Source organism: Tursiops truncatus, chromosome 2 (assembly GCF_011762595.2).
Source record: "Tursiops truncatus isolate mTurTru1 chromosome 2, mTurTru1.mat.Y, whole genome shotgun sequence".
Classification (NCBI taxonomy): Eukaryota; Metazoa; Chordata; class Mammalia; order Artiodactyla; family Delphinidae; genus Tursiops; species Tursiops truncatus.
The window spans coordinates 144,935,366-144,962,078 of record NC_047035.1 but is presented as its reverse complement, the minus strand read 5'-3'; the positions used below and the strand labels follow the sequence as shown (position 1 = coordinate 144,962,078).

At 47.6% G+C, this 26,713-nt stretch overlaps 2 protein-coding genes across 16 annotated transcripts in view; one reads left to right on the top strand and one right to left on the bottom strand.

Annotated features, from left to right (window-relative positions):
- Window positions 1-13,886, top strand: part of FAN1 (FANCD2 and FANCI associated nuclease 1) — a 28,329-nt gene extending 14,443 nt beyond the window's left edge. For 5 of the 12 annotated variants that reach the window (XM_033852256.2, XM_033852259.2, XM_033852258.2 and 2 more), the window contains 8 exons: window positions 389-497; window positions 1,614-1,733; window positions 5,043-5,207; window positions 5,653-5,800; window positions 9,446-9,549; window positions 10,085-10,279; window positions 10,852-10,980; window positions 13,644-13,886. In XM_033852256.2, the coding sequence (XP_033708147.1) occupies window positions 389-497; window positions 1,614-1,733; window positions 5,043-5,207; window positions 5,653-5,800; window positions 9,446-9,549; window positions 10,085-10,279; window positions 10,852-10,980; window positions 13,644-13,781 (1,108 nt within the window). In that variant the 3' untranslated portion in view covers window positions 13,782-13,886. Of the gene's footprint in view, window positions 1-388; window positions 498-1,613; window positions 1,822-5,042; window positions 5,208-5,652; window positions 5,801-6,230; window positions 6,364-9,445; window positions 9,551-10,084; window positions 10,280-10,597; window positions 10,726-10,851; window positions 10,981-13,643 lie in introns of those variants that run through there. The other 7 variants (XM_033852257.2, XM_073801476.1, XM_073801475.1 and 4 more) reach the window with 7 other exon arrangements.
- The window catches only part of MTMR10 (myotubularin related protein 10), a 51,802-nt gene continuing 32,708 nt past the window's right edge, over window positions 7,620-26,713 (bottom strand). For 3 of the 4 annotated variants that reach the window (XM_019945788.3, XM_019945787.3, XM_033852263.2), the window contains 6 exons: window positions 26,331-26,400; window positions 25,659-25,729; window positions 21,767-21,936; window positions 20,474-20,644; window positions 19,050-19,232; window positions 14,896-17,959 (listed from right to left, as the gene is read on the bottom strand). In XM_019945788.3, coding sequence (XP_019801347.1) covers window positions 17,363-17,959; window positions 19,050-19,232; window positions 20,474-20,644; window positions 21,767-21,936; window positions 25,659-25,729; window positions 26,331-26,400 — 1,262 coding nt within the window. In that variant the 3' untranslated portion in view covers window positions 14,896-17,362. Of the gene's footprint in view, window positions 17,960-19,049; window positions 19,233-20,473; window positions 20,645-21,766; window positions 21,937-25,658; window positions 25,730-26,330; window positions 26,401-26,713 lie in introns of all 4 variants that reach the window. The other variant, XR_002178488.3, reaches the window with a different exon arrangement.

Genomic DNA, 26,713 nt, shown 5'->3' with positions numbered 1-26,713 from the left:
CTGACACCGAAATGTGAGTTTCATGTAATTTTCACAGGCCACAGACTATTTTTCTCCTTTTGACTTATTTTAACCATTTAGAAACGTGGAAATCACGTTTGGTTTGTATATATATGCTGGGTTTGTATAAAATCAGGTGGGGCCCCGTGTCTGGCCCGAGGGCGGGCGTTTGCTGACCTCCAGCCCTCATTTCACACCGCTTTCTGGGGGACCTCGGAAGGGTGGCTGTGAGAGCGTAGATTTGTGGTGTAGAAAACTGCCCACGACAGGCAGTGTTCCGAATATATCTTCTTAAAAGGTAGGAATTCAGTCTGCTCTGTCACTTCTTGTGATTGTCTTACAACACATAAACAAAGCACTAAACTGCTGGCGTACGTCTTTGTTCTAGATACCACGAGAAATTGCCACTCTTTCTCCGGTGTTTTACCGTTGGTTGGGTTTATACGAGGATTTTGTCCCGAACCGTTGAAATACTGCAGAGACTTCACATGTACCAGGTGAGTGCACAAGCCCCCGCCCCCGGCTCTTAGCGAGGGGGCTGGCTCTTGACTTCTCCCAAGTACTTGGTCAGCACACGGCAATGCGACGAGGGCCTGCTTCCCGTGGGCACCTGCCATCTCCTGGTCAGTAGGAAGACGGCCGAGGGCGACCTGCTGTTCCGCCAGCTGTGAGCTGACGCCTGTGCGCCAGGATGGCCAGGTGACGGTCAGAGCTCCGCAGGGAGCCGCTGATGGTCTCTGCAGCCGGAGCTTAGACGCCGTCAGAACCCCCTGTGTGACAGGGAGGGTCTCCCCAAACCCCTGAGGCAGAAACCTCACCTCTGCTTGTGTTTCCCTGGCAGCAGTAGTGGATGGTCTGGAAATAATTTATAATCACGAATGAGAAGTTCAGTCGTATCCCTCCTCGTATTAAACGTTGTGAGATTGCTGGAGTGAGCTTCTGTTGTGTTGACACTTGTGTAATTGAAACATGGTGTTTTACAAAGAGAATGTGCTAGGGCTGGGCCAGTGGGTCCCCCACGAGGGGTCTGTGGACCCGCCCCAGAGGCCCTGTGGGGTTGGCTTTGGGGAATCTGCGAGTGTGTCTATGGGGTTTGTGCCTTTTTCTCGGGAGATGTGTTAGATCCTTCAGAGAGATCCGGGAACCACCAAAGATGAACATGAAGCGTGACCAGTAAACCTAGACCAGAAAGTCCCCCTGTTGAGGTGGGGTGTTTGGGTGAAGACCCCCTCGTTCCTGTCCTGACCCCTGCCCATCACAGCCTCGGCCCTGTGACCGGCTGGGTTCCCAGATGCACATGGGCCTGCAGCCCAGCCACTGCTCCTGCCCAGAGTCTGACTGTGTCTGTCCTGTGCTGCCGACCTGGTTTGCAGAGAGTGCCGAGCTGCACAAGGTGGTGGGGGGCCTGCTGAGAAGCCTGGGGCGCCTCCGGAGCTCAGGCCACTCCCGAGGGACGTCCCAGGGCCCCACTTGGCAGTCCGGGTCCTGAGCCTTACTTTAGAATGCAGAGGGATGCTGTATAGATATACTTTGACAATTTTCCTGACTACTCAGTATAATGGCAGACGCTTGGTGTGTAGGTGTCTAATGCGCATCCCTTGTTGTTGCCACAGGAAGCCGTCAAGGAGCTTGAAAACCTTTTGTCCCAGAAAGTGTACTGTCCTGACAGCAGAGGCCGGTGGTGGGACCGGCTGGCTCTCAACTTGCACCAGCACCTGAAGCGCCTGGAGCCGGTACTCAGCTGCGGAGCCGCCCAGCCTTTGTTCAGTTTGGCATACATTTAAAAATATAGCAAACTGTTAATACCTTAGAAATCTAAATGTAATTAGAACGTTGATTTCTTTTTTCTTAACTTTTATTTTATACTGGGCTATGGTTGATTTAGAACATCGGTTTCTTTTTTTTTAATTAATTAATTTTTAAATTTTTGGCTGTGTTGGGTCTTCGTTGCTATGCGTGGGCTTTCTCTAGTTATGGTGAGCGGGGGCTGCTCTTCCTTGTGGTGCGTGGGCTTCTCGTTGCGGTGGCTTCTCTTGTTGCAGAGCACAGGCTCTAGGCGCGTGGGCTCAGTAGCTGTGGCTCGTGAGCTCTAGAGCGCAGTGTAGTTGTGGCACATGGGCTTAGTTGCTCCACGGCATGAGGGATCTTCCCAGACCAGGGCTCGAACCTGTGTCCCCTGCATTGGCAGGCGGATTCTTTTTTTTTTTTTTTTTAGATGAGAGTGAGTTTATTGAGAACAAAGAGCAGAGTTAGCGAGGGGCACTGCAAATACAGCCGGCCGATTTCCTGATAGACCAGGGAGAACCTACCAGCAGGCGGATTCTTAACCACTGTGCCACCAGGGAAGCCCCTGGTTTCTTTTTTCTTTTAATTTTTATTTTATATTGGACTATGGTTGATTTAGAACGTTGATTTCTTAAACATCCTTCTTTGTCTGTGTTCTTCCAACCCCAGAAGAAGTAGCAGGGGCGCGAATATGGGGGTGACGGTGGGGTTGGTGGGTGTGTCGGCAGCAGGATCGTGTCGGGATTCAGGGATGAAGTTCTAGGGGTGGAGGGAGCTGGAGGGTTAGATGTGTCCGCCTCCACACAGTTTTGGAAATGGTGGTTTTGGAAATGGTGGTTGTATTCACTCGTTGCCCGGGGCCTCCTGGGAGAAAGATGGATGGAAGGCGTTCCTCCCACCATGCGACGTGGTGTCTGACTCATGAGGGCGGGCGCCTTCCCTTCCAGGCTCTGCCTTCTCTGTGGCGGGGACCTTGTGAGTCCGAGGACAGCGTTGGCTGTCAGCTGCTGCAGCCAGCGGGGCGGGGCCTCCCGAGGTGGCGACAGTGGCCCTCTGTGTGGCCACCTGCGGTCCCCTGTCCCTGCCAACCTCGCGTTTGCATTGAGCAGAGGGCACTACGGCTCTGGGAGCTTTTGTTTCTCCAGGGGCAGGTCAAGTGAATCAGGATGATGGAGAGCTGGAAAATTTGACCACGGTGGTGGACGATGACATACTATTTTTACTGCCTTAACCTAAAAAGGTGCCTTGTTACCTGAAGTGCTTCCAGCCGGGAGAGCTGTTTCCTCTCCCGGAGGTGGGTGTGGTGCCCCCGCCTCCGCTGACTCGGGCTGACAGGGCAGGAGAGGCCTCTGGTGGCCCCTCACCCAGCGTGGACAGAGGGTGTGTGCGCGCTGCCTGTCTCTTTCATTGAAATAAAGGTTCCAAAGAGTTGATAGACTTTCCCCTTGCTCGGGTCTGCTGATAGGAGCGTTCACTCATACTCCGAGGTTATCTTTGCGACAGATGGAAAACCCTGGTTCCTTTTTGCCTTTTCCCAAGAATCTTCCCGGCCATGCTCATAACCCCTGTTACTTTGTCACCGTTCCTTCCCTTCTCTACATCAGTCTCCAGGGAGGGCACCTGCCAGCCCAGCAGAGGCTCGTGCCTGCAGGTGCCCAGCAGCCAGCCGGCCAGGCCAGGCTGAGCCCGAGGCCGCCCCTCCCTGCGGCCAGCCCGGCTCCCACGGGGCTACAGAACTGGCGGCAGCCCCGCCTCATTCTCTGCTTGAGTCCTCTGGACCACCCGGCTCTGATGGCCTGATCTTCACTGATTTTCAGGGCTTTTTAAAGACTTTTTATTCTTTTATTGTAGTAAATATATATAACAAAGAAAACTTGCAGTTTAACCATCTCTAGGTATACAGTTCAGTGGCGTTAATTATACAGCTGATCCTTGAACAACTCGGGGATCGGGGCGCCGAGCCCTCCTGCCCCCGCACAGTCAGAAATCCACGGATAACTTTGTAGTTGGCCCTCCATTTCTGAGGTCCTGTGTCTGCAGATCCAACCAACTGTGGACCGTGCAGTGCTGCAGTCTTTATTGGAAGAAATCTGTGTGTATGTGGACCCGAGCAGTTCAAAACCGTGTTGTTCAAACATCATCACTGTCTGTTCCCCAAACTTTTCATCCTCCAAACAGGAACTCTGCTCCTGTGAAACAGTTACTCCTGTTCCCTCCTGCCCCGGTTCCTGGTTACCTCTAGTCTGCTTCTGTCTCTAGGAATCTGCCTGTTCTGAAGTGGAATCATGGAATCTTTGTCCTTTTGTGCCTGGCTTATTTCAGTAGCATAACGTCCTCAAGGCTCATCCATGTTGTAGCAGGTGTCAGTGTCCTTGCCTTTCAAGGCTGAATAATACTCCATTGTGTAAACGGACCACGTTGTGTTGATCCCATCTGTAGATGGACACTTGGGTTTTTGCCACTGTTTGGCTGTTGTGAATAGCACTACTGTGTACAAATATCTGTTTGAAACTCTGCTTTCAGTCGTGGTGGGCGTGTACCTGGACGTGAGGTTGCTGGGTCACGTGGTAATTCCGTGTATCACTTTGTGAGGAACTGCCGAACCGTTTTTCACAGTATTTGGATCGTTTTTCCATTGTTGCCAGCAAAGCACGAGGGCTCCAATTTCTCCCACATCCCCGCCGACACTTTTTATTGTCCATTTTTCTGAGTACAGTCATCCTAGTGGGTGTGAAGTAGTATCCCATGTAGTTTTCAGTATTTTTGTTTATTTGTCCAGCCCTGAATAACCTTAGAAAATGCATAACCCCTTCAAACCTAAGATTCTTCTCCCTATAAATGAGGCTCCCTGGGACTGGGAGGTGGTCAGACGGCCAGGCTTCTGCCCTAGAGGTGCCTGCTCTGCATACCGAGCCCCTGGGTGGTGCCCCGAGCGCATCCCGGACCAGGTCCCTCTCCCCAGCCTCCTCCGTCTCCTGAGGGTGTGGCAGCTGAGATAGGCTGTGTCCACACGTGTGACCAGGACATAGTGTCTGGAGCACGGCTGCTTGTGCCCCAGACATTTGCATCGGGGTCTGTGCTGCTTCTGTGCTCGGCATGGGACCTAAGGGAATGTCCTTGTCTCTGGAAGGGCTGCTTTGCCCACCACTAATTAGCAAAATGAATGATTAATTAACAGTGGGGTTTCCCGTCACATGAAACGCGGGGATGCTGCACCGGGACTTCAGGATGCTGACAGGCACCGTGCTCTTTGCTAGGCCATCAAGTGCATCACAGCAGGGCTGGCGGATCCGGACGTGCGGACAGGCCACCGCCTCTCGCTGTATCAGAGGGCCGTGCGCCTGCGGGCCTCTCCCAGCTGCCAGAAGTACGCGCACCTCTTCCGTCAGCTCCCAGAAGTCACTGTGGGTGACGTCAAACATGTAAGTAAATATTCTTGGGGCACTTGGGATGAATTCTTGTTTTTATTCCTGAACACAGCCTTAGAGAGGTTTTCAGCGCGTGTTTCTTGTCGACTCCAAAGACCCTCTGGCTTGCTGTGGGCAGCGACCTGGCCTCGCCCCCGTCCTCACCTGGGCGTTGGGAGGCTGGGCCGGCAGGGGCTGCGACTCTGTAAACTCCTGAGTCAGCAGCTCACAGCCTTTCCAGGTCCCCCTGCCTGGTCAGGGCCCCAGAGAGCAGAGGGCCAGGCTGTGACCTGCGTCCTCATGGGCACCAAGGTGCGGGTCACATGGCCTGGCACCGCGCTGAGGATGGGTGGCCTTTCGGGGGCGGAGGACAGTGTGTCCTTGGGGTAGCAGAGCCGGGTGTGCAGGGCTGGAGCAGGAGGAAAGCTAATGACGGTCCTCCCCTTGCCCCCCCCCGCAGGTGACCGTCACGGGCCGGCTCTGCCCGCAGTCTGGGCCGGGCAAGTCTGTCTTCGTGCTGGAGGCTGGGGGGACTGCCCCTGCCACCGTCCTGTGCTCTGTGGAGGAGCTGGCGCTGGCCCATTACAGACGCTGTGGCTTCGACCAGGGTAACGCTGGGGCTGTGTGGCCACAGTGGTTGGTGTCCCGCCCCACAGCCAGTGTCCGCACCTGCCACCCGTGAGGGCGGCGCCTTCTGGGGGGACGCGAGGAGCAAGGGAGGCCGGGTTACCCTCAGAGCTTGTGTCAGGCAGGGGGACAGGACGGGGCAGAGGACCACGAGATTCTGCCGATAGCCAGCCGGTCAGAGGAGGGCAGCCGGGGCCAGGCTGCTTCTAAGAGTACCCGGCAGTCTTGGGGAGTGGGTGGCGTGAAGAGGTTGGAGGGCCGAGCCCTGACAGGACGTCACGCCTGGGACCAGAGACATGGTTGGAAGAGTTGTGGGTCAGATTCCTTGTAAAATGAGCTCTCTAGCCCAGGTGAGGGAGGAGAGCAAATGTCAGTAAGAATTGGAGCTTTTCCCATCTTCCTTCCCAAGAGACGTGTGCGATCACCCGCCCCTCCAGCCGCGCCCGCTCTGCTGCATCTCCTGGGGGCTGAGGCCTCAGAGTGAAATGATGGACGTGACCTCGCAAGAGAGAAACACCGCTGGTTCCCGCTGAACCAGGCTGCTGTGTGTGTTTGGGGGTGTGTGTGTGGGGGGGGGTGTGCAAGGGCGTGTACGGCTGCAAGGCAGGTGGTCTGCGGCCCCTCAGGGGTGAGCGGGACTTTGCTCTTTGAGCCGCGGATGAGATGCTCTCTGTGTCTCAAGCCAGATGTGCAGAGGGACCAGGACCAGGTGCCCCTGGTTCTCTTCTTTCTGGGCTGCTTGGCATCCTCTTTGTTCAGACTTTGTGGGTTTCACTCAGAAGCCGTTTTCTGAACTGTGTAGAGCCCAAGTGGGAATTAATTCTGCCTGGTTCCAGGAACTGGGAGCTGAGGACTCCCACTGGCCATCGAGGGGAGGGGAGGAGGGCTGGAGAGGGCACCCGGCGTCTCTGCTGCTCGGGGATGAAGGCGCCAGAGGGAGAGACCCCGCGGCTGGCAGAGGCACTGGAACCTCTGGGAGGTGATAAGCCTCCCTGGCCGGGGAGGGGATGCGGCAGGCCAGCCAGGACGGGCCCGGACCTGGATCCTGTCCCTCGCTTCCTCCCAAGCCTGTGTGTCCTTTGTCCCCTCTGAGAGCTGGGAGCAGCCCCCAGCCCCCCTCCCAGCCCCCGGGGCCATCCTGGGGACGTCCCTGGCATGCGGGTCTCAGCCAGGAGACGCCAAGGGCAAGGGGTCCACGTTCGGGAGCTGGGCCTGGCCATTTGAGAAACACCTGAGTAAGACGTGTGGTGACTCGTGTGTGACGGCCTGTGTGCTGTCAGCAGCCCAGGCACCGGTGTCCAGACACAGTGGAGGGGCCGCGCCCACCTGCCCACGCGTGTGGGGCCCGTGCCGGGTCCTCAGGGTCGTCATCCGCGGGCCTGCTCACCTGAGAGCAGCACAGAGCTGTGTTAAGATCGTCTGCTCGTCCCTCCCGTCCACTGGAGGTGGCTCGGCTTCTGTGTGTCCCCGTGAGCCCTCTTCCCTTTGCTTTCTTCCATTTTGGCCTTGGAGAAGGAGCTGCAAATTCAGTGCTTTGTCTAAGGCCAGACTAAAGGAAAGACCGTGAGAATTTGCCTTATAATTGGTAAAAGGAACTGGTCAGTCTCTGTCCTTAGTGAATGTACTGAATAGAAAAGTAACATAAAAACCGTGAGGGAACCGCAGAGGAAGCTGCAGCTGCCCGTCAGGGCGACGACGACGGCGGCTGGGCGGTTACCTTGGAGGGACTGGGGAGGAGGGGCTTTAGCCTTTTTTAAAAAATAACTTGTTATTAATGTCATGGAAGCTGCGGAACATGCCTTTATGGGAAAGCAGAGGGGTGTGCCGAGCTCCCCGCGCCCCCTGCTTCACCCAGCCCTCCTCCATCCGCCGTCCCCCCTAATGTTGGAAGCAGACCCCAGACCTTGGCTCCTGTGGTTACTCCCAGGGGGCCCACGGGTTCGGTCCACATGTCCAGGCCAGGCCCCCCCATGTCTGTGCTGAAGGGTCACTAGGTTGAAGAACACTCAGGTGTCTTCACGTATGTGAAAATCAGGACATCATTTCACTGGCGTGTGATGTGATCATTCAGATGAGTGAGGACACAAAACGACCCCGCAGGAGGGGACCTCGTAACACACGGGCCTCTCTCTGCTGCATGTCCAAGGTGATGGTTAAGATGAACCTGTGTGATGTCTGTATCACTTACCGGGAAGGTGATGCTACTGAGGACGAAGTGCACACGCCAGTCAGGACAGAGATACAGGAGACCCGGAGGGTTAGGAATAAAAGAACAGAATGCAGGATCGGTCCCCGCGGCGTGGCGGGAGCCCTGTAACCCGGCGTCAAGGGAGGAGGAGCAGGCCCTGGGCAGGCGGCTGCCGGCTGTGAGCCGCACGCAGCGAATGCTTTCAGTTTAGCCATGAGCTTGAAAGACAGACGGACAGTTCCGATTCTGGAATATCAATTTTTTTATAAAATATTTTTTTCCTTTATTAAGATTGATGCAGTGAACCTGAGCAGAACCCTGCTGTGGGTCTTTCCTCTGGAGAAGGTTTGGTGTGAGGGCGACCTCAGACCCTCTGGGGAAGTTTCTTTCAGAGTTCCTCAGAAGGATCTCCTCAAATGATTGGACTTAACAGCACCAACGCTCGCCGACGGCTCAGGGTTCAGGGATGCTGCTGTCCAGGGTGGAAAGCCAGGCTTGCCTCCCTCGGGCCCGGCAGGGTGCAGGGCTCCAGGGCGAGGCTTCAGCTGGCGGCCCGAGTGGATAGCGGAGGACGGCCTGCGGGGCAGGGGCCAGCTGAGGGGGCGCACAGCGCAGCCTGGGCCAGGGCTGCCTCCAGCGGGCCTTGATGGGACCTGTGCTGCCTCTGACCTCATGTGCGATGCCTGGGGCCCACTGGCCGGAGAGATGCCACAGCCTGTTCAGGGGGCGCAGGCGTCAGGTGTGCTGAGGGGCCATGTGGGGCTCAGCTCTCTCCGGGAGGCTCCGGCCCTGCGGACCCTGCTCTGCCGTTCACACGGCCTGGGGCTGGGCCTGGCCTCTGAGGTCACCGCCCCATCGTGTGGTCTGGATGTGGGGTGAAGGGGGCGTCTGGACTAGGTGGTCTCTGACGCGGAAGCTTTCTGTAAAACCCCAAGTCTTAGAAACCCTGGGCACGGTGTCCAGGCCGAGGCAGAGGAGTACTGGGTGGAGGAGGCGAATGGGGTCAGAGGGCACAGGCTCCCAGGGCGCCCAGACTCCTTCCCAGAGGGCTTTTCCAAGTGAGGCCGAGGGGCCCCCTGCCCCAGAGCCCCTCAGGGGATGCCCCCGCCTCCGAACCCACCGAATGGAACCCCCAGAGCCTGAGGAGGGAATCTGCTTTTATTTTTAAACGTGTTCCTTAGGTTTTTCCACTCTAGCTCCAAAATGTGCATTTGAATTTTCTCATAATTACTAAGATTTTTTTGCCTTTAAACAAGGCTTCTGCATATAAGCAACATAATGTAAAAAAATGACCTAGGAATGGAACAAAAACAGCATTTGCGTTTGAATGTAAAATATTTGCTATTTTCTTCAAATTGAGTAGGCAGTAGGATATGGTAGTGGTTTTTAAAAAACAGAAGAAATGGATTTTTCTTGTGTCTGTGTGACTTTGTCTCAGGGATTCACGGGGAAGGGTCCACCTTCAGCACGCTGTACGGTCTCCTCCTATGGGATGTCATCTTCATGGACGGGATACCAGACGCCTTCAGAAACGCCTACCAGGTAATCATGGCACGTTTTCAGGCAGCAGACACTTCTGCACGCGCGTGAGTCACTCCCGCCTGGGTGCCCCACCTCTGCAGCCATCAGAAACCTGCCCCTCTTTTGGATCCTGGTGCTAATTCCACCATAAGGATAGCTTTTAATTTTAAAATGTGATTCATACAATTTAAAATGTAAGTATGTTAAGTTTTAAGCTTTAAGCCTACTTTACTGGAATCATTCCGTTTGAAACTTTTAGTTTAAGTTTCTTCAGCTTCACCCAGGTGGGCCCAGGTGCTCTCGTATGCTTTGTCACATGTGCCGGCTAAGCGTTCCACCAGTTTAACCTAAAAGCTCCTTTTGCAAATTATTACTCTAAAATACCCAGTGTAATAAGTTGCTTTTATATCAGATTACTTAGGTAATTTTTACATGTCTTTTGAGAAAAAGAATGTGTCAACTTCATCAGATTGGCCAGTTCCCAAATTTGATCTTGACTCTTCTCATGACTCCGGCCTCCCCAGGCACAGTGTGAGCTTATTTTCCCTGCACACAGGCGGCCCCGCTGGACCTCTGCACGGACAGCTTCTTCGCCAGCAGAGCACCGGCCATCGAGACCCGGCTGCGGCAGATTCACGGTGCCTCCGCGGAGAGCCTGCGGGCCTGGGTGGCAGCCGCGTGGCAGGCCCAGGAAGGCAGGGTGGCCTCCCTTGTCAGCTGGGATCGCTTTGCTTCTCTTCAGCAAGCCCAGGTGACGGTCTGCAGGCAGGATTCCTTGATGCAAGGTGTCCTTTTGGCAACTGTAACAAAACACACACACGCTTGCCTACATGCACGTGTATGTGTGTGTGTACGTGTGGTACCCCAGCCCACAGGCCTCTTACTGAAGGAACAATCACAAGCATGAACAAGCCTCCCTTACGCCTTCTGCCCATTTGGTTGGCAGCTTCCCTTGGCCTGGCCTGTGGCCCCTGGAGGGCGGACACCATCCCTGTCCTGTGACTGCTGGCCTCTGAGGGTCATCACTGTCACATTCCTGAGTGCTTACCCCAAATTCCCTCTTCCTTAGCTGCTCCCCGGATGTTTCCGACCGGGCAGAAGCTTGGTAACTGACCCAAGGAGAAGTGGTCCCCAGAGCTTGCCGGGGGCATTTTAGCCCCTGGCTCTGGAGCCCCAGCACAAGCAGCAGAAGGGCACTTGGTGTTCCTGGACGCATCTCTGCTGAATGACACATGGAGTCCCTGCCCCATCTCACAGTCACTGGGGGGGCTTCAGGATCTCCGTCCCAGGGGAGGGCTGACTGTCCCTGTGTTTCGTGTCCAGGATCTTGTGTCCTGCCTGGGGGGCCCCATCCTCAGTGGTGTGTGCCGGCGCCTGGCCATGGACTTCCGACACTGCCGAGGGGGCCTCCCTGACCTGGTGGTGTGGAGCTCCCAAAGTCACCACGTTAAGGTCAGTTGAGCCAGAATGGAAAGTCATGGTGGTGACTTTAATGATCAACTTAATGCCACAATCTAGGCATTTCTAGCATGGTGGTTGACAAGGCCGAATCCCTTGAAGGCTGCTGGACTGAGGGCTGGGGTTGTTCGGTGGCTGTTGGCAGAGGTGCCCTCGGTGCTGGCATGTGGGCCTCTCTGCAGGCAGCTCCCCCGATGGCAGCGTATTTCATCCGAGCAGGTGAGTGAGAAGGGCCAGGGTGTGAGCAAGACGGAAGTCAGTCTCTTAGCAGCTGATCTTGGCAGTGAAGTTCCATTGCTTTTGCTCTGTCCACTGTTAGCAGCAAGTCCACGCTCAAGGGTGGAGATTTTGCAGGTGTGAGCTCCAGGAGGCCAGGATGGTTGGGAGCTGTTTTCTAAGCTCCAGGAGTGAGCACTTCCTCACGTGTCGTAGGCTGGATGCCTCCCTTGCCTCACCCTGCTGCCCATCACAGGCTGGTGGCTTCCTTATTATTGAGTTTTGAGATGAAAAAAACCTCTGGTACAAGTCCTTTCTGAGAAACTAATCTGTTCTTTAATGAATCAGTGTCATATGACGTCTCTGACTGTAATTGTGGATTTGGTTCTTTCTCCCTTGCAGTTATGTCAATGTTTGCTTCATATATTATTCGATGTATAAACCTAGGGTTGTCATGTCTTGATGAAATGAACTCTTTATCATTATGAAATGACCTTCCTTTATTCCTGGGTTCTTTGCTCTGAAGTTGAACTGATATATAGCCACTCCAGCTTTCTTTTGGTTAGTTTAATGTGATACTTTTTCTGTTCTCTTACATTTAACATATTTTTTCTTTATATTTGAGTTTCTTATATATTCTTGTAGGCAGCATTTACCTGGGTCTTACTTCTTAATCTAATTTGACAACCTCTGCCTTTTAATTGGGTATTTGGAACATTTATATTTCATGTTATTCATGTTTGGCTTTAAACCTGTCATCTATTTTTTTTTTAAAGGATACACTTATAAGTTTATTTTATTTTTGGCTGCATTGGGTCTTCACTGCTGCGTGTAGGCTTTCTCTAGTTGTGGCGAGTGGGGGCTACTCTTTGTTGCAGTGTGCAGGCTTCTTATTGCGGTGGCTTCTCTTGTTGTGGAGCATGGGCTCTAGGTGTGAAGGCTTCAGTAGTTGCAGCACTCGGGCTCAGTAGTTGTGGCTCGCAGGCTCTAGAGCACAGGCTCAGTAGTTGTGGCGAACGGGCTTAGTTGCTCCACGGCACGTGGGATCTTCATTTATCATGCACATAACAACAGGCTATTTTTATGCACATAACAACAGTATATTTTTATATCTCCTCTCCCAGCCTTTGTGCTGTGTTCATACATTATACCTCGACATGTTATAAACCCTGTGGCACATTATTTTTGCTTTCTACAGCTGACTGAGTCTTTATGTTTACTCATGTAGATACAAATTCTAATGTTTGTTATTCCTTTATATAGATCCAGATTTCCATGTACTATCATTCTCTTCTTGACTGAAGAACTTCCTTTAACATTTCTGGAAATGGAGGTCTGCTAGTAATGAATTATTTAGGTTTCATATATTGATATTTTAAGACTTTAAGTCTTTGTTTTTGAAAGATATTTTTTTCTGGGCAAAGAATTCTGTTGACAGTTTTTTTTCAGTACCTTAAAATATTGGGCCACTGTTGTCTAGCTTGTATTGTTTTCAACGAGAAATCAGTAGTCTTTCCCCTCTGGCTTTTAAAAATTCTGGCCGCTTTTAAGAGATTCATTTTTTCACTGATTATGCAGTTTAGTTATGATGTTTCTTAGTGTTGTGTTCTTTATGGTTCTGTGCTTGGGGTTCACTGAGCTTCTTGGATCTTTGGGTTTAGTTTCCATCAAATTTGAAAAATTTTTGGCCATTATTTCTTCAAATATTTTTCTCTGTCTTCTTCCCTTTGGGGACTCTAACTAAACTAGTCTTAGGTTGCTGAAATGCTCTCTTCATTAAAAAATTTTTTTCTATACTTCATTTTGGATAGTTTTTATTGCTTTGTTTTGAATTTTGGTGATCTGCAGTGGACAAAACTGACACAGTTACGCTTTCATGGAGCTGATATGTAATGAGCAGTTTTATCTTGTGATAAACACCATGAAGAAGTGCATAGGAAGGACCCTTCTTAGAGATGAATTTAAGCTGAGCACGGAAGAAGACGTCAGACACGTGAAGAACAGGGAGACGTGTCCTAGGCGGTGGGAACAGCAAGCGTGATGAATGTCTACCCTTTGGTTGGGCAGATGTTGTCTGTCTCGCGAACTGAGAGGAAGCCTTTGGTGTGGTTGGCAGGCGCCAGATTACACAGTTTTGTAGGTCATGGCAAGAAGTCTGGGTTTAATTGCAGACCTGACAGTGTTTGAGGCGTGTTACGCAGGAGAGTAACAGTGCAGTGTGTGCTTTAAAACTATTTTTCAACTGCTGTATTACGAATCGATTTCCTAATTCTCTGTGAACTGTCTGGTTTCTACAGAAAAGGAAACTTTCTCATTGAATATCATATGTGTATGTTTAGTTGCTATACACATGTAAGTACAGCAGCATAGAGGATACGCCATCTAAATAGTTGTCAGTGGAAACTACCGTAGCTTACCTGAATGACCCTTCTGTCTCCCAGCTGGTGGAAGTGAAGGGCCCCAGTGACCGTCTTTCGCAGAAGCAGATGATCTGGCTGGATGAGCTGCACCGGCTGGGGGCGGACGTGGAGGTCTGCCATGTGGCTGCAGTCGGAGCCAAGAGCAGGGGCCCCAACTGAGAGCCGTGGGCTTGGGAGCATCTGAGAGCGTCAGAAGCGTCAAGTGTCACTACATCTTATTTAATTTTGTTGTTGTCGTAATAAACCTGGCAGTGTAAGGACTCATCACTGTACAGTGTCTGTGTATCACAAACCTTGGTATTGGCTTCAGGACACTCACTGATTCCATAGAGCAGGTAATGAACTTTTAAAAAGGTCAAAACCTTGGTGGCCGTTTCAGGAGCTAGATGCATCTGACTTATAGGAAAGCTGGAACCCCCCACCCCAAAAGGAGATGATTCACAGCTTTGTGTCTTTTATAAAGGAGCATACACAATGTGTCTTCCTAAAAAGTATATTGGAAATGGAGATTCCTTAATTTATCTATGTTTTTCTATACTGCCCTTACACATTTGGCTGCTAAAATTCTTGTTCTATGATTATTTGCTCACTCCAGGTCTAGGGTCACATTTGGGTAATTCTCACAATATTTTAAACTTCTTCATCATCATCATATTTGTTACGGTATGACTTGCTGAAGGCTCAGATGGTGGTTAGTATATTTTAGCAGGACAGTATTTTAAAATACTTCAAGGTAAGAACACTTTTTTTAGACATAATGCTACTGCATATTTAAAAGACTACAGTATAGTGGAAATATAACTTTTATATGCACTGGAAAGCCAGCAAATTCACGTGACTTGCCTTATCGAGATCCTTGCTTTATTGTGGGGCTCTGGAACTGACCTGCAGTATCGCCAAGGTGTGCAGGTACAGGGCTGCCTGTCACTGTTGGAAGAGCCTTGGGCTGGGGAAGGTGGACGCAGGAAGGGGTTTATCAGAACGGTAGGCCCAGGCGTGGCGGGCCAGGCTCCCGCTCCCAGAGACTAGTTCCAAGACCTTCTTAAGGAAATGGTGCTCCCCAGCTTTTTAATTTGTTAAATGGAAGGACACCCACATGGCCGTGACAACAGCCAGCTGTGCACTGAGGTTAGAAACGTTACCCATCTCTGCCTTGCTTTACAGCAGGCAGAGCGTCGGGTGGACGACACACAAGCACGGCTGAAGAAAACACCCTCGCTTCTTGATGCTCTGTGTTCTTGCAGGGGACTCGTATTGACAACGAAGGCAGTGATTCCTGTGGAAATTTTATTAGCAGTCAACACTTCCTTCACATTCACCACTGCTGAAAAGCAGGGTCTCTCACCTTCATGCACATCCTACTTTAACCCAAGTCATAGTCAATTTTAGGCACAAAGGTTTTCATTTTCTCTCAAGTTTTAACTGCTTGAGGTTACTGCTACAGCAAGCAGATTTTGTTGAAGGACGCCTTGAATACTTTTCACCCTCTGTTAGCACAGATTAATATACTTTCTTAAATAAAGTTAGAAATTTTTGGTTTTAAAACTGGTTTCCATCACAAAACAGTAAGACATGGTACACCTTTAAGTCCGATCCTAGCGAGTCCGGAGCTGCCTGACGCCTGTGTGGCCCTCTGTCAGCACAGGCTCCGTGTCCGCGTCCAGAACCACATTTGGACTCTGTCCCCACACGTCCTCCGTGCCAGGAGTGGTGCCAGGCAGCTCTGCAGGGGCCAGGACTCAAGGCTGTAATAGTTGTTTTTCATATTATGCATGATAAAACTGTAGCACAATAATCATTATATAACAACTGTTCAGCAAAAATAAAACAAAAAACTATACTACATTTGATTATCATACAAAAATATGCACATTTTCTATTTTAAAACAGTATTAATAGTACCTAATCATTTTTAAACTTGCAAGTTAATCAAAAAAAATTACTAAAAGGGTTAAAATAAATGTGAGAGGGAAGAAAGCTATAAAGAAGTAAATGCTCAACCCAAAAAAACTAACAAATTTAGAACAATTTGTAATAATAAAAAAGCAGCCTAATGAAAAAGGAAGAAAAATTATTACACTTCCAGTGGCAGGATATGCTGTGGGGTTTTCAGGGGACCGGAGCTGGTTTCTAATCAAGGACTTTAAAATGTTTAATGGCAACAGTGCTATTTATATAAACTAAGAAAGCCCTTACTTTCTAGACAAGTTGGCAAAACACTGGGCTTATCCACACAATGGATTTCCTAAGACTGCATAGGAACTTCTGTCCCTGTAAGTTCAGAGACATTATCCAACCATTTTTAAAAGGCAAATAATTCAAATAGAAACATCTATTTGTTACATATAAAGGTAAAACACACAGTTTTGAAAAAAATTGTTTTAAAAAAGGACATAAGCTAACTAGATACTTTACTATAAACGTTTTTTAAAAAGCTTAAGATGGCAGTTTCAGAAACTCTAAAAACAGCCACGTTGAAAACATCCATCTTTTACACAGAAGTCAGGGGTGTTGGGGAGGCTGTGACCAGCATGGCCACAGTAAGCTCCAGCTCTGGCCCACAGCTTTGGCTCGGCTCTTGTGACACAACCTGAAAACGGGAATTTGAGATGAGAGCACACCTCTGTCTGTGCCTCTGAACACCTGTCATGGGTTGGGGGGGGGCGGGGTGCTCTCACCGTTTTACAGTGGCAGTATTTTGAGAGAAGTCCGTTGTTAGGCTCCTGTCCTCCCTTCCTAAGCACTATGCACTCAGGTGACCTGACTCAAGACCTCATCACTGACTTCCAAGGGAAAGTGCCCCGGGAGTGCTCCCCACTGGACTGTGACGGGGCCTCTACTTTGAGGGTGGGTGTCAGTGATGCTGCCGCCCCGACCTGGACCCTGCCTCAGACCCACTGTGTTCGGTGACTTTCGGAGGGATGTGTGCCTCTGGGGACTCCTGGCTGTCGGTACAATGCCGAGTGTGACCAGCCTCTTTCCAATGTGCAGTGGGACTTTGACACCCTAATTTAAAAAACAAATTGTTTTACTCTGTGTTCTTCATATCTTAATATTAATGTCAAAGGCACTTCTAAATTTAATTATCTATAGTAAATGCTTTTAAAGTCAACAGTGCATATCATTTTAAAGTTAGTCCTAAGGAAACTCATGATTTTAAAACACAGTGATCTACGGTCCCAAAGTGATCTAAAATAAATTACAGTGTGAGAACACACAACTCTCAGGTGAGCTCAACTAGAGAGAATAGAAAGTGACCAGATAAATACACAAATACCTACTAACGCCCACTGGGGTTTACTGGATGCTCCTTGAAAATACACTAAACACTAATTTCTTAACTCTCCTGATGTCTGCTTCTCTGGGCTGCTAATCCAACTGAGGATCAGGGAACCTTTAGGAGGTGGTTGGAAAAATGGATGTAGACAAAACAAATGTCGCAGACAAAACCTGATTAGTTTGACCACAGTAATAAGATCATGGGAATGTCTGCCTGCAAATGATCTAAAAATGAGCCAGACCTAGAATGATAGAAAGAGGACATAAATAACAAAGTTATGCCTATCTTTTAAAAATATTGTGAAGGAAGCATAATTCAACATGTTTTAAAGTATTAGTGCAAATTTCAACTGTTATTCTTACGTATAGAACGATTAGAGCTTCAGACGCCTCGGCCGGCAGTTTTACTTCAGAGGAGAAGGTCTCTCACTCCCTCAGGATGTTCAGAAAGCCACTCCGCCTCAGTCTTCATTTGCTAGTGTCTCAGTAGATAACCATATTTTGGCCCCACTTAAAAACTTGCCTAGCGGTGTCCCTGAAATGCTCCGTCTGCACAGATTGCCCACTGGGGAAAAGGGGAACGAGGAGGAGAGGAAGTCCGGTGTCCCCGGGGCGTCGTGCGGGCCGCCAGCGTGGAAGTACACCCTGCTCTGGACCAGCTCAGGGCAGGGGGCTTCCGGGGGGCTGCCCTGGGGCTGCCGCAGCGCCCTGCTCAGCACGTCCACCTCATCTGCCAGCAGGGAGACCTTGTGGAAGGCCGTGATGAAGCCCCCGCGCTGGATCTGGGCCTCAGGGACCCAGCGGAAGTAGCAGAGTTTCCACAGTTTGATGTGCATTCCGGACAGAAGCGGCAGAATCACCCCATGCAGGTCGGCAGGCTTGGAGAACCACTCTCGGAAGTACTGCTCCGCACCCCTGTCCTGGCTGTCGCTCTGCTCAGGGGGGTCTGGCTTTACTTTTAATATTAATGAATTTCTCCTGGGAAGTAACTCTTGGTCACTGATGATTCCATTCTTTAAGGAACTCGGCATTCCTCTTAGTGTGGAGCTGTAGCTTTTCTGTACAGAAGAGAGATTTTAGCATTATTTTCCTGGAGCTTCCCTTTTTAGAAAGACAGTAGAAGTGTAATGGTAAATATAAACTCGGTATTAGGAAAAACTGGTAGAATTTCAACCTAAAGAATGTTTTGTTCCTTCCCTGGTGATACTTATTCCAATCCTCCTCCACTGGAGTTTAACACTTTTAGGCCTTGATTCTGCCTAGGCTGTAGCCTGCATGGCGGTGGGGGGAGATATATCCTCTTCATTATAGGCAGACCTCAGAGATACAGTGGGTTCGGTTCTAGACACCGGAATAAAGCGAGTATCCGCAATAAAGCAAGTCACACGAAGTTTCTGGTTTCCCAGGGCATATGTAAGTTACGTTTCCAATATACTGTAATCTATTAAGTGTGCAATAGCATTATGTCTAAAAAAAACTATGTACATACCTTAATTTAAGCACTTTATTGCTAAAAAATGTGAACCATCATCTGAGCCCTCAGTGAGTTATCTTTTTTCAATAGCAATGTCAAAGATCACTGATCAAAGATCACCATCACTAATATAATAATAATGAAAAAACTTGAAATATTGTGAGAATTACCAAAATGTGGCACAGAGACACAAAGTGAGCAAACGCTGCTGCAAAGATGGCACCGACGGACGAACTCAACGCCAGGTTTGCACAAACCTTCAATTTGTAAAAAATGCAGTATCTGCAAAGTGCAATAAAGCAAGTGCAGTAAAACAAGGTCTGCGTATAATTTGCTGAAGTGTGAGTTTCTAAGATTTCTGGTCAGAAAAAAGCTAGACCTGCTGATTCTAGAACAGGCTGAGCGGACGGGCTTCAGGAGCAGGGCCCTGGGTACAGGGCGGCAACTGCTGACTCTTGAGATGACGAGCAGGGCTGTGTGGGCCTCAGACAACAAGATGAAAAGTCGGGGTGGGGTCATCTGAGTGAGGAAGTGAATGACCCCTCCAAACCTACACTGGCAATGCTGTCAGGGGAAGTGACTGGACTTTTAATACTCTGTTCTGAAAAAGATGTTTTTGGTTATGTGTGAGCAAATACCAGGTTTTTTACCGTTAGTGCATTTCTGTAACTTACCTTTGTCCGTTTAAAAGACTTCACAGAACCGTTTTGTACACAAGGCATGCTCTTTCCAATGTAAAAGGGGTTGTGGAAAAGGGTGCGATCCTTTGCTGTAAACTGAAGAGACCAGTCCCAAACTGAAGGGAATTTTAAACCCTTTTCATCACCCAATTGGATATTTTTGCTTATAGCAAATTCCTGCAAAATAAAATATTTGAACATTTGTGAAAAGATGCCAAACTAAGATTTTCTCATAGTAAATTCACTTCTGACGGTCATTCATCATCATACAAATGAACTTGTCTGAACTAAAGCGCCTCCAACCCCACTGGAGCAGCACGCTCCGCTTCCCGAGAACAGACATTCCTGGCGCCTCACACGGAGGAGCGCGTGGACCCCTGCACCGAGAGGGGAGCTGGGCCCCTGGGCAATGAGTGTGTTGGTGAGTATGACTCGTGAATGGAGTTCTCCCTGGTGCCACGGCCTGAATAAATCCATCTCCTTATGCATCCACACCCCCAATCCTGAACAACGCATTTCTTCAGGATGCTCCTCATGATGCTTCAGCTCACAGAATGTCTGCTCTACTACTGATTTGATGGAGCAGTTTCATGGATGAGGAATCCAGGCTCAGCACCTTCCCAGACCCGGGCCTGAGGATCCCACAGCTCACTGTGAGGGCAGCCCCCCTTCCACCAAAGTCTTCCTGAAGGCCCACGAGAGCTGTCCTTTCTGTCTCCCTCAGTGGTCACTGCAGCATTTGTTGGCTATACTCATTGCTCCAAATGTGGGTGAGACAGAACTTGTGGTTCCGGAAGGTTCCACCAGGGGCAACCAGAAGCTATAGATAGTTTCAAGTTTGGCTTGAGACCCTCCTTACTCATGGTTCTTCCTCTCGGTCAAGGAATTGGGACTAGAAACCAATGGTCCTAACGTAAAGGTGACTGCCACGCGGCATGAGGGTCTAAGCACATCCAGTAAGCAGCGCCCTGAGAGAACCGCAGTCTCACGTCACGCCTACATTTCCTCTCTCAAATTCTTCTCCACAGGACTCTTGAAGAAAAATAATTTGCTTTGTACAACTTTTATTCTGCTGACCTAGGAAACAAATGTCCTCAAACAGGATCATATCCATTACCCATTCAGACAGCCCAAATGTGAAAATATAAATACAAAAGCATGACATTTACAGCAGTTAAAATGATTTACATCTTTCAGTTGGCTTATTATGAACAATAAACATCAGAGAGAAATACATAAAATGCTCACTGATAAAAATGAAACAAGTTCAAGTTCCTGGATTTTTAACCATCTATAAATAATTCCTTCAGAAATGACCGCATAAAATGGTAGCTAAGACAGTTTAAACACACAGCTGATTGTACTTCAATGCTATCTCAATAAAGCAGTTCACCCTGGCCACGGCGGGCGCCACTCACCGAGCTCTGCTGCACGCGCTGGTGCGGGGAGTTGAAGAGGAAGGTGCCGAACAGGGCCACACGGGTGCTGTCGTGCAGCACCGCCAGGTAGGTCTCGGAGAACTCGAAAGCCGCTGGGCACTGCTCCTGCAGCTGCCACGTGGCGTCCAGGAACAGCAGGAACACGGGAGCCTGGCGGACACACGTTGAAACAAGATTACTCAATGCTGCCCTCAGTGTTCACATCTATTTCCAAACCTCTTGCTGATATGAAGGAAGAGATTAATAAGAAAACAGCGAGGCCTGAGCACTTGGCTCCGAAGCTGATCGAAGGGTACGTGAGCACATGAGACGGCCATGTCTAACCTAAAAACTAGGCTGGTCTGAGACACATCATCACAGCCCTCCTCTGCCCACCAAGTCCACCAAGCTGAAGTGGCAAAGTCAACAGACGGGCAGGGTGTGGCCACGTGAATGGGGGACAGTGAAATACTTGTTTCACGTGTTCCAGCTGATCCTGGAAACAATTCTTTAGAATGTTTAAAACAAAACAAAAAACCACAAAACCCCAAGACCAAGAAACAACTCTTTGGTGGACCCTGCAGACTCAGGGTCTGGAAACCTTCTCGGAGTTTCAGAAAACAGCTGGCGTGGCCTCGGGGTCACGTGGTGCACCCCCAAGTACAGCAGCTTACAACAGCCACTGTGACAGCTACTGCCTCCTGCCCAGTGCTTCCCCAAGTCCTAGCATTTCAGAAGTGAAGCATTCACTGTTAAGGTTTCCTCAGATGACAGAGACTGTTTTACATGAGACAGCACGAATCAAAGTGTGCTCTCGGGAGCCACCCTGACCACAAGACACCTGCAGGGCCTGTCACAGCTCCACTAGGACCCCATGCAGCCACCAACCCCGCAGCTCTTACAAAGATGCCCCCTCAACTTGCCATTCTTAACGTACGTGCCCCATTTTAAGAAACTATGATATTCCAAAGCTGATTTTTCAAAATATCTAACATGCTTGTTGTCTGCTTGCAGAAGAGTTAATGCAGCATTTCTTCAAGCAGTTTTCAACTTAGAGAAATTCAACAGGCAACTTTTAAAGAGTTTTATCTATATAGTTATGAGAATCTTCATAAGTACCTCAACTTGGACTCTAATCCATGAGTCAGTCTTGGCCCAAGAAGCTAAGATGTACTGAAGGCAATATTTAAAAAGTCTCCTCATCTCTTTACGGATGGAGCATCTCTTCATATAACGAAAGGTTTTATCCTGTGCACACTGAAGGACTGATAATAGGCATGAAGGTTTTGTTACCTCTTTCTCCGATCTCTTTAAGTGGTTGCATCTGTCCAGGAATGGATATCCTGCCATGACCCACTCTTTCTGTATCAGACTCTGAAATCCAGTGATTGTCCTAAAATAGGGATCCAGCATCACTTGAACAAGAGAAGCTACAATACAGCTCAAGTCTCTTCCCTCCTCCTCTGTCAATAAGATGGAAAGAAAATGATTAGTACGTAGAAAAATGCTAAGAGAGAAAGGAAGGAGAGGCAAAGTATATACTTCAGTGTTCTGTGCCTGGGTGGCCTTCAAAATCACCCATGTTAGGAAATCTTATTCAGGCCCAGCCACTCTAAAACATTATAAACTTTTAGATTTAGATCAAGACTTAGATCAACTAAAGTAATGTTTAATGAGGAGGTGGCTTTTTATATTTGAATGTTTTCTAGATAATTAGAAGCATATCTCTCACACTTTTTACATTTACATGATTTGTGGTAGAAATCTTTCCAGAGCCCATTCTATTTCTGTGCCAAGGATATTAAATATCATGCAGTCTTTCTACTGACAGCTTCATATGGTGACTCAGAGGTGAATGAGAGTAATGGAACTGTCCACCACCATCCAAAATGGTGGCAAATATTTCCCTTGCGTCTTTTGTAGCTGGTGTCCTTTTTAATGAGGCCAGTAATTCTCTGATATCAAAGCCAGTCAAAGAAATCAGAAGAAAACTATCAAATAATATCCCTTATGATTAGATGTAAAAGTCATCAACAAAGTATAAGCAAGCCAAATTATCTCAGGAATGCAAGAATTTATCCTAAGAATGCAACGTTGGTTTAACATCTAACACACCGTAATAAAAAAATAAAGGACAAAAATAACACAATCATCTCATTAGATGAATAAAAAGCATCTGTGTGATGAAAATCCAACATTCATTCTGGATAAAAACTCTTAGCAAACTAGGAATAGAAGGGAATATCAACCCGATAAGAGGAATCTACAAAAACCTACAACTAACATCATTCTTATTAGTGAAAGCCTGGATGCTTTCCTCCTAAGATGGGCAACAAGACAAGGACGTTTGCTCTTGTCACTTCTACTGCACATTGTCCTGGAAGCTTACACAGGGAAGTTAGGCAGGAAAAAGAAATCAAAGGCATCCAGATTGGAGAGGAAAAAGCAATAACTGTGTCTGCAGACAACACGTGTATGTACGTAAAAAAAAACCCTAAAGAATCCACAAACGACTACTAGAACTAATGAATGAGTTTAGTTAAGGTTGCAGGAATTCTATACACAATCACAAGGAGTACACAAAAAACTTGAAAATGAAATTAAGAAAACAACTGTATTCACAATAGCATCAAAAGGAAAATACTTACAGGGAGATTTAACAAAATAAGTGCCAGAGTTGTACACTGAAAACTTATAAAACATTGCTGACATGACGTGAGAGAAAACCCAAATAAATGGAGATATTCATTTCATGGATTGGCAGACTGAATACTGTTAAGATGGCATTCTCCCCAATCTACAGGTTCAACATATTCCTATCAAAATCCCAATAGGATTTTTTGCTGATCCTACAAGTTATACAGAAATGCAAAGGACCTAGAATTAGCAAAACAATTTGAAAACAAAGTTGGAGGACTTACATGTCCTAATTTCAAAACATACTCTAAAGCTACAGCACTCAAGATAATGTGGTACTGGCGTACGGACAGACATACAGATTAATGGAATAAAACTGAGAGTCCAAAAATAAAGAGCCGGTCAGCAGACCTTTGCCAAGGCATGTCAATAGAGAAAGAACAGTCTTTTCAATAAATGCTGCTGGGACAATGCAATAAACACACATGCAAAAAAAATGAATATAGACCTTTACCTCACATCATACACAAAAATTCATTCAAAGTGCATCATAGGCCTAAATGTAAGAGCTAAAACTATAAAATGTTTACAGAATAAAACATGGGAGAAAGTCTTCATAACCTTGAATTAGGCAAAGAGTTCTTACATATAACACCAAAGACATGATTCATAAAAGAAAAAATGGATAAACTGGACTTCATCAAAATTTCAAAATTTGTGCTTCAAAAGTCATCAAGAAAGTGAAAAGATAAACCACAGACTAGGAGAAAATGTTTGCAAATCTTACAAAGATACAAAGAACCTGTATCTAGAATTGTAAAGAATTCTTTGAACTCAATGATAAAACAACCTAACTGAAGAACAGACAAAAGATTTGGTATTTCACCAAAGTCAATACTCGAACGACCAATCAGCACATGGTATGCACTAGGGAAATGCACATAAAAACTGCAATGAACTCCCACTTCACACTTACTAGAATGACGACACTCCTAACAGTAGCCGATGAAGTGCAGAAACAAACCCTCACATACTGCTGAGGGGAAGGGGAATTGGGTACAGTCACTTTAGAACACACTTCGGCAGTTTCTTACAAAGCTGAACATAAACGTACCATATAACTCAACAGTTCTACTTCTAGGTATCTACCCAAAATAAAGAAAAACAGATGTCCCCACAAAGACTTTTACGTGAATGTTAAAAGCAGCATAATTCATAACAGCCAGAAAGTGGAAGCAATCCAAATGTCCACCAACAAGTAAATGGATAAATAAAATGTGGTATTTACAACAATGGTACACTACTCAGAAATAAAAAGGAGCAAACTGCTGAGACATGCTACGTGAACGAACTTCAAAAACATGTATGTGAAATGAAAGAAGCCAGAGGCAAAAGACCACATACTACATAATTCCATTTATATGAAACTTCCAGAAAAAGCAAATCTAGAGAGACAGAAAGCAGATTAGTGGTTGCCTGGGGTTGGGACACAAGGAATCTTTTCGGGGTGATGGAAAATTTCTAAAACTGGACTCCGTTTACTAAAAATTATTGAATTGCACATTCAGAACAGGTGCATTTTATAGTATGTACACTATACCTCAATAAACTGTTTAGAAAACACATTCTAAAATAAAGTGTTAGTAAAGTGCAGGCTCAGTATCTCTTCTGAGGTATTTTACATGGCAACTAATGCATGAAGAAGTGTGCTAAGTAGCGTCTTGGAACAGGATGAGAACACCACTGGCTGTGAGAGGTGCGGGTTCTCAATGGCTGGCTCTCCATGTGTCTGTGAATTGCATACGCGCTGCCGGCATGAGCTAAGGATTACTGGAAACAGTGACTTACTCTTCTTCTTTTCCCCCTAAGGCTTGTCACTTTACTTTGTTAAAGTCAGTTGAATTTGACAGTTGGTAAAAATACTTCTGTAAGCTTCAGTAGCACAGCATATTCATGAACTATGCATGAATATATTATAAAATCAGGTAGCTTGTGGTTTATTAAACTTTATCCGTAAGCTTAAAAATGCTATTAGCTGTAAAGTTATTTAATATACAATTATTCTTTGCTTAACTGAAAGATTTTTTTTTTTTTTTTGCCATGTACTCCTACCAAACACTAGACAAAATTCACATTGCTGGCTACTCAGTTCAGTCCATTTCTTGATACCAAACTGTTTCTTTAAAGTCACAATCTAGCATGAGCCAGAGGCATTTCAACTAAAATTTGTATGAATCAGAAAGACAGCAAGATTAGAGAGAAAGGATGCTCCGCCGAGATTAACACTCTGTCTGATCCAATGAGGGATGTGACCCACCCTTGCCATAATACAGGAAGGCAGATTTAACACAGGGCAAAGAGTCTGACTCCTTTCTGTTCTTCTGTCTGAGGTCTTTGTGCCACTGTTTAATAATGTGCGGGATCTGTAGTGTATCTATCTGGTGGCATGCAGTAAGTAGGAGATGGCTAAGATGCATGTAATTACTTGGGTGTGGATCTCCAGTCAAGATGGCTGGCCGGGGGACCAGTGTTGTCAGTAATGAATTACCTTGTAAGACTACAGACAGACGCTTGCTTTCCAGCATATACACAAGTTCTGCTGAATGTTTAAGGAATGCCCTGGAAAGAGAAATGGAAAAACACTGTTAAAAACCAAATTTCCACTACGAATATATTTTTTAAAGTACGTGAAGTCAAGCAAATCTGATCTTTCACGATACATGTTTATATTCTCTATAACCTTTTGGAATTTCTTCAGTATTTATACGATTCATCAACAGAGTACAGTTTGATTTTTATATCAGGGAAATTCATTAACCTTTGTTGATTTACATAACATTCTTGACATCACCAAACTATAGAGACGGGGAAGAGATCAGTGGTTCCCAGGGGACGGGGATGGAAATGCTGGGGCTGGGGGTGGGAGCCTTGGTGACGGAGCAGCTCTGCATCCTGCCTGTGCTGGTGGTCACGTGAATCTACGCACGGTAAAACTGCACAGAAACACACATGAGAGCACGTATAAACTGGGGAGACTGGATAAGAACTGTAGTTTGTACTACTGTCGGTTTCCCGGTTTGATAACCATAGTCTACTTATGTAAGCCGTTGCCACCGGGGGGCTGGTGAGGAGTGCATGGCTCTGTAATACTTTTGCACCTCCTGTGACTCGATAATTATTTCAAAATAAGTTAAGAGAAAAGGAAAGCAATTGTACACACCTTACATATTCTAACCACCGTGTATTTTCCAGTGAAGACAGCCATTTCTCTTCAGTTTCTTCAAATGGTTCTGTAATTAATATACATATATAATTATACACACGCACATATATACAGGCATATAACACTTTCAGGCTTCTTAAGCTTATTTTTCATGATCAAATTGAGAGCTAGGTGATACATCAGTTTTTAACATTTAAAAGCTGTGGCTTTAAGAAAGTGTACGCCTTTGCATTTAGTCATAAAAACATTTAAGAAGGCACGTCACAATTCTGTAAGAAACAAAACAAAGCGTTCCCCAGACCTCCATCTCCTTCCCTGTGGCTCTCCCAGGGAAAGCTTGGAGAGTCTGCCGGCCTCCGCCCCCTAAGCAAGCGCTTAGG